At 41.2% G+C, this 7,564-nt stretch overlaps 1 protein-coding gene across 1 annotated transcript; it reads left to right on the top strand.

The window, feature by feature from the left end:
• Window positions 1-1,033: 1,033 nt before the first annotated feature.
• On the top strand, window positions 1,034-6,810 carry LOC102843474 (mamu class II histocompatibility antigen, DR alpha chain-like). The gene is made up of 4 exons (XM_006882044.1): window positions 1,034-1,115; window positions 5,317-5,562; window positions 6,065-6,346; window positions 6,656-6,810. Exons 1-4 carry the CDS (start codon window positions 1,034-1,036, stop codon window positions 6,808-6,810), a joined length of 765 nt encoding a protein of 254 aa, XP_006882106.1.
• Window positions 6,811-7,564: the final 754 nt, after the last annotated feature.

Raw genomic sequence — 7,564 nt, 5'->3', positions numbered from 1 at the left:
ATATTTATTTTTTATTATTAATTTTAGTGAACGTTTACAGAGACTTTGGATTTCCATTCATTCATTGTTGCATCATGTTGGAGTTTTAAAGCTACCTTTTCTAACACCAGTTTCCCTGACTTTGATGACAGATGGAGTATATAGCCTAAAGGTGATATTCCTTTTCTCTGAGATCTGTCAGGTGTAGGACATCACAATGTGTTCTTAAACAGCCTTTTTCATTATAGTCAAACAGATGCAAGACGTGTTAACCTGTGCTTGAAGGGTCTTGATATACAGTGTTTTGGATAGATTTTTACAATGGACTCCCAGTAACAGAAATGATTACGGAAGCATTTTTACTAACAGGTAAAACTGTCTTGTTGCTCCCCTGAGACCACACTGTCATAAACTGAATGCCATGTGCCTTTGGCTAATCATGTAATTCCACTTATTCACGGATTCCTGACAAATTCTCACTTCTAGATATCCTACCCTTAATACCTCTGATGATATTTCAGTCAAATATGAATTTTTTAACCTTTAGCTTCAAAACTAACAGTGCTGATGTACCCCTTTTTGTTATCCATCTACACTTCATGGAAATCGACATGTACCTGATCCAGATTGTTTCTACTCCTCAATAAACTACTTTTGCTTTTATTTAAACAAACTGGCTAATGTTGCCTCATGACAGGCCTCAGATAGATCCCTTTCCAGGGCTTAGTTTTGAATGGAAGAATATATTCGTGGTTATCCAATATTGCAAAAAACTTTACTATTAGTTCTTTATTTTGTGTGTTTGCTTATTTTTTTGATTGATGAAGAATTTTACTTCTTTAATAACTTAGAAAAGATCTCCTTTCTTGGCCTCTTTATGTGAGCCTTTTCCTTAGCAACAGGTGTGTCATCTCAAAATATTTTTCTGATTGGCTGTAGCTCAACTGACCTGTTCCCAAATCTATTATACCCCCAGATCTCTTTTCCATTATTCCTATTTGTACAGCTTCACTATTGAGCTCTGCTGACTCCTCTGTAAGCATCCATGAAGACAATGGCTCTAAGTGGAGGACTGGTGCTAGGATTTTTCTTCCTGGCTGTCCTGATGGGCCCTCAGGAATCATGGGCTGTCAAAGGTAGGTACTGAGAGAACAAACCAAAGTTAAAGACAGGCCAGGAGGTCACTGGGGAAATGAACTGTCAATGTTTGTAGAACATTATTTGGAGTAAAAGAAAACAGTGTAGTAGGTATGTGGGACTGAATCTAAAAGCATAATCGTAATAAATTACAAGTTGGAGCAATTTTTTCACCACAAAATGTAGTCAGTCAAATTTAGCTTGTAAAAACAAAGCTATGTCATATATTGTCCATACTGCTGATTTTGATATAAGCCAAACTTTATGGAAAACTACTTTCTGATGCTCATCAGAGCTTAACTTTCTCTCTCTGAAAAACTAGTAAAATTGAAGACTTTGCATTGTTTTGACCTTTATTTTTTGTTTAGGTGAAAGTTTACAGCTAATTAGTTTCCAGCACCTTATATATATGGATTATTTCATGAAATTGCTTGCAATTCCCTCTATGTGTCAGCAGCACCCTTCCCCGCTCCACCCTGGCTTCTCTGTTTCCCTTTGCTCTGGTTTCCTCTCTGTTCTGGTTTTTCTTTTGGCCGATCGATCGTTCTCATACAGTTCAGTATTCTGGGGAGCATGTTCCTCCTGGTTGTTTTTCTTTATAGCCCTGCCTACTGTTTGGCAGTAAGGTGCTATCTGGGTGAGTTCAGCTCTAAATTTAAAGGACTAAAAACCATACTCTCGAGTTTCACCAGTCTCCATCAGATCAGCAAGTCTGGTCTTTTTTGTGAATTTTAATTTTGCTCTACATTTTAGCTTGTGTCAGAAGCTATTGTGGGAGTCCTCTGTGTTGCCTGGTCTCGGCTTGTGCCCGTGCTGCTTCTGGCTCCCGCTTCTGTCGGCCGCAGCGGCTCCCTCTGTCTCTCCCTTGCTCCTCCCAACCGGTTTAGGCTCCGCCTTGGGGCTTGTTACCTGGAGGCACGGAAACTGAGGAGGACCTCATGCACTTACTGCAGAGGGTCAAGGACTGCAGCCTTCAGTATGGACTGAGGCTCAATGTCAAGAAGACAAAAATTCTCACCACCGGACCAATCGGTAGCATCAGGATGGATGGCAAAGAGATTGAGAGTGTTCACAGCTTCAGTTTGCTCGGCTCCATAGTCAATACTCTTGGCACCAGCAGCCAGGAAATAAAAAAAACGTATTGCAATGGGAAAGTCTGCTGTTAGGGACCCCTCTAAAGTACTCAAGAGTAACGGTGTCTCTCTGGAGACTAAGGTGCGCCTGATACAGGCCATGGTTTTTGCAATCACTTGTTATGCATCAGAGAGTAGGACAATGACTAGGGAGGATAGAAGGAGAATTGACGCCTTTGAGCTGTGGTGCTGGAGAAGAGTATTGAACGTACCATGGACTGCCAAGAAAACAAACAGATTCATCGTAGAGAGGGTTAAACCAGGCTGCTCCTTGGAGGCAAGGATTCTGGGGCTTCGTCTGACATACTTTGGACATGTTGTAAGGAGAGACAGGTCTTTGGAGAGGGACATGATGCTGGGTAGAGTAGAGGGACAGCACAGGAGGGGAAGACCCTCTATGAGGTGGATTGATTCAGTGACTGGGATAATCGGGATGGGTGTGTCAGAGGCAATGAGATTGGCACGGGATAGAGCACGGTTTAGGGCAGTTGTACATCGGGTCGCTATGAGTCGCAAACGACTCGACGGCACATAACATAACAACAACATATTATCTCACAGCTTTTATAGAATTGTCTATTGTGAGCTTCGTTATGGGTGTCTTTTGTGGAAGCGGGCCATCATGTCATTCTTCTGGTCTTTCCCTAGAGGTGATTGTGTTCCACGTGATACATTAGTCCTTTAAAGCAATTATTTCTTTAAGTCTTTGGTTCTCCCCTCCCCTTTTCTTTTTTGTTTCTTCTTTGCTCTAGAAAGGAAAAGATTAATCAATAATTTACCTGAGGTGACTGCTAGCAATCTTTTTTTTAAAAAAAATTTTTTTTTTTTAATATTACTCTTGAGGAGCTCTGGTGGCCTAGTGGCAAGAAGCTGCATTGCAATCCCAGAGGTACATGGTTTGAATCTACCAGATGCGCAGCTGGAGAAGGAGGGACAATCTCCTCCTGTACCAGTCAGATCTGATTTTATGGTACACACACAAAATAATAAAATTAAAAAAAAATTTACATTACTCTGATTTATTTACAAAGTCTGAATACATTGTTTTTCACAAGAGGCCCTTCCCATTTCCTCCACCCCACCCACCCATCGAATTGTGCAACCCTATGATTAACACCCTCCCCCCAAACTGCCTTGGATCCTCATACTCATTCTACAATAATGGTTTTATACAGTATTTGTCCTTGTAGGACTGAGTTAGTTCACTCAGCATAATGTTCTACAGTCCCTCCCGAGTTAGGTAGTAATTTACAAAATGTTCTTATGTGCCATATAATATTCCATTGTATGAATGTACCACAACTTCTCAATCCATTTGTTTGTGGTTGGATATTTGGGCTGTTTCCATCTTCTTGCAATGGTGAAAAAAGCTGCTATGAACATTGGTGTACAGGTTTCCATTTGAGCCTCAGTTCTCATTTTCTTGGGGTATATTCCAAGCAATGGAATAGCTGGGTCATATGGAATTTCTATGTTCAGCTTTTTGAGGAAGCGCCAAACTGCCTTCCAGAGTGGTTGTACCATTGTACAAACCCATCAACAATGTAAAAGAGTTCCTATCTCACCACATTCTCTCCAGCATTTATTACTTGCTGCCTTGTTCAACTTTGCCACTCTTATTGGAGTGAGATGGTACTTCATTGTGGTTTTGATTTGCATCTGTCTTATTGCCAGTGATTTGGAGCATTTCTTTATATGTCTGTGGGCCATTTGAATATCTTCCTCTGTGAAAATTTGGGTTATTATACTTTTTCTTGTGGAGGCCCAGGAGTATCCTAACCTTCTGTTGTGAGAAAAGAGTCTGAGATGGTATTGTCAAACGTTTGTTCCCCATCAGTAGGTTTTCTTGCTAGCAGTTTTTTAAAATCCCAGTTGTCATTCATCAAGGTAGGATGCAGCACATTTCTTTACACCAGTTGTTTTAGAGTTCTCTTCAGCCTTCTCTCAGATTGTAGTCTGTAGCCCTCAAAGCCCAATAACTAAGTCTAATAAGGCATTTGGTATTGAGAGGAATAAATAGGACAAAATAATTTCTTAGCGTTACTCTTAGTTAAATATATAGTAGTTGTTTTGGGGCATGTCACCTGGGTTAAGCACTTGACTACTATCTGAAGGGCTGATGGTGGTGGTAGCTCTCCCAAAGGCACCTTGGAAGAAGGCCCAGCCAGCCACTAGTCTGTTTCCTCAGGTCACACCGGAAAGCCCTGTGAAGTGCAGTTTTATTATGACACACAAAGGGTTGCCACAAGTTGGAATTGACTTGATGGCAACTGATTGGTTGGAATTTGGTTGATTTTTGTTTTTTGGGTTTTTTGTTTTGTTTTTAATGTGGATCCTGCCAATAGATTGTCAACACAGGCATTGTGTTGAAGATCTCTAGAAAGGAAGATCACCAAAGAGCAAACAAAGGGTAAAGGGAACACAAGCATGCTGATATAAATGCATCTGAGTCTTGGAGAAGGTGCAGCCAGACAGTGCACCCTTAGTTGGCAAAGCTTCTTTCTTCTCACATACTTTGGGCATGCTTGCAGAAGAGGAGGTTCTTTGGAAAAGGACATCATGCTAGGAAAGGTGGGGAGGTCAGCAAAAAGAGAGGAAGACAGTTAATGAGATGGATTGATTCAGTGACTGCAGCAATGAATTCAAGTATGTCAGAGATATTAAAGATGGCAAAGACTAGGACTGGGTTCGGATCTGTTGTTCATAGGATTGCTATGAATCATATTTGCCTCAATGGCATGTAATAACAAAAACAAACTCCACAGTGATAATCCTCCTTAAAGTGCATCTTACAGTGCTCTGAGGTGATGGTTTTATAATAATAGAACCCAGAGAGCAGGAAAATCCACCCTCCTGAGGTCATCTTCCTTTTATCTCCTCTGCAGCACTATTCAGCTTCATGTAGGCCTCATCTTTGCAGACTCACCCCTAATGTCCATCATTCCTCCATTTCACTGGATTCTACCCTCTTCACTATTTTTGTCCACATGTCTATGTCTCATGTCCTGGGGTCTTCTTCATATCTTTCTGCTGATCCCCACCCTAACTCTTTTTCTTGTCTTTTCAGAGGATCATGTGATTATTCAGGCTGAGTTCTATCAGTACCCTAGCCAGTCAGGCGAGTATATGTTTGACTTTGACGGTGATGAGATTTTCCATGTGAATATGGAAAAGAAGGAGACAGTCTGGAGACTTGAAGAATTTTCACATTTTGCCAGCTTTGAGGCTCAAGGTGCATTGGCCAATATTGCTGTGGACAAAGCCAACCTGGAAATCATGAGGAAGCGCTCCAACAACACACCAGTTGACAATGGTACCTCTATACTGCTTGCCTCTCGTGTCTGCTTTAGAGACATTAACCTGTAGCTTTAAAAGAACTACTTCAGCTCTTTATGTCCCCTTATGTTGACTGATTTTCACAGGTTTACACAGAATCATCAAGAGTTGAAATTTAATTGGTGGCAAATAAAAACTTCAACAAAGTTGTCATAAAGCAAGCCTAGAATTATGAAACCAGAGTCCAAATATTTTTGTTTCTTCCTTTATATTTGCCTATACTGCTTCTGCCATCCACAGACACTCACAAAGTTTGAATCCACCAGGGACCCAAGAATATGTTCTTGGCTATCTTGTACCTCAATATTGGTTTCAAAGGGAGAGTGTCAGAAATAAGTATCTGAGACAATGTCAGAGTCCTTGGAGCACAATTGCAATAGCAATTTTAGCACGTTTGTATCACAGTTAGTTCAGTGGGGGAGAGAACAAGGCAAACTTGAGCATGGAAATCTCATTTCTGTCCTGTCTTTCTTCCCTAGAACCTCCAGAAGTGACGGTGCTTTTGAACCACCCTCTAGAAATTGGACAGCCCAATGTCCTCATCTGTTTCATTGACAAATTCTCCCCACCAGTGCTCAATGTCACATGGCTTAAAAATACAGTACCTGTCACCACAGGAGTTTCAGAAACAGTCTTCCTGCCCAGAGAAGACCACCTTTTCCGCAAGTTCTACTATCTCCCCTTCCTGCCCTCAGGGGATGATGTCTATGACTGCCAGGTGGATCACTGGGGTCTTGATAAGCCAATCATCAAACACTGGGGTATGAACCATCCTTCAATCTCCTTTGTTTCATGCTTTCCTCTGATGATGCATGTGTCTGGTCTCATCTGATCTCTTGGTACCCAGAGTATCCAACCTTGCACCATTTGGTAAATTCTATCCACCTCATCTTCTGCCATTACTCAGCTTCCCCTAATATCTTGTCTGCAATTCCTTCAAGACATCACTGGCTCTTTCTCATCTCTAATCTATTAATAGTTACTCCCTTGACTAAATAACTTAGATTGGTTAACAAGTTCCAGTCTCTACTACTATTCACTACTCCGGACTCTCTTCTACTTTTCCCCAGAATATGAATTGCCAACCCCCTACCCAGAGACAAAGGAGAATATGGTGTGCATTCTGGGCCTGATTGTGGGTCTGGTGGGCATCATTGCTGGTACCATCTTGATTATCAAGGGCACGCGCAAAGGCAATGCCGTTGAACGCCGTGGGCCTCTCTAAGGCACATACGTGGAGGTGAGTTTGATGTGGTCTTAGAAAGATATAGATGAACTTTTCTGAGACAGGGGTGGCGGGGGGAAACCAAATAGGGGAGAGGACATGGGGTTCATTTAAGGGAATGGATAGACAAGTTTCAGTCCTTGATTTACTTTCCTAGGACAAAGTCTGACACCTGGCAATTCCCAAACGTCAGAATCCCCTCGTTCTTCTCCGTAGATGTTCACCTAGGCTACAATTTAAGTCTTGGAATTTATCCCCAGTGTCAAATTCCATTGTTTCACATCAAAATACCAACTCCAGTGATCTAAGAAAGTTAACAACAAGATCTGGGCACCCCCTGGCTTATGTTTCTTAAAGAGGACTGTCAGTTTGGTGGCATTTTTCAGAACTGATCCCTTTGGTCTTAGCATAAATTAGTTTTTTAAGATAGAAATCTCATGAAGTCTAATGCTTGTTTTATCTTCTCTAGTCTGAGAAGTGGTGTTGGAAACTCTGAAAGAAGATAAAGCTTAGCCTGTTTCTTGATTTTTAATTGGGGAAAAGGGTAAAGCACTTCATGTTGGAAAAGTTACATTTACTGGAGGTCAGATGATATTAACTGACTTTTACAGATCAAAAGATTAAGGGAGAAGGGAAGAGAATCTGAAAGAAAAAGCTCAAAACACTCATCTTAAGCTCTGTGGTAACCTTGTGTATCCTTTTACAGGTTATGGCCTTTTTTTTTTTTGAGAGAAGATCAATGAGAAAATGTCTG

The sequence above is a fragment of the Elephantulus edwardii genome, unplaced genomic scaffold (assembly GCF_000299155.1).
Source record: "Elephantulus edwardii isolate Elephantulus edwardi_28Jun2011 unplaced genomic scaffold, EleEdw1.0 scaffold00017, whole genome shotgun sequence".
In the NCBI taxonomy this organism is placed as follows: domain Eukaryota; kingdom Metazoa; phylum Chordata; class Mammalia; order Macroscelidea; family Macroscelididae; genus Elephantulus; species Elephantulus edwardii.
The sequence above is the reverse complement of the archived record's forward strand: the minus strand, read 5'-3'. Positions and strand labels throughout refer to the sequence as shown.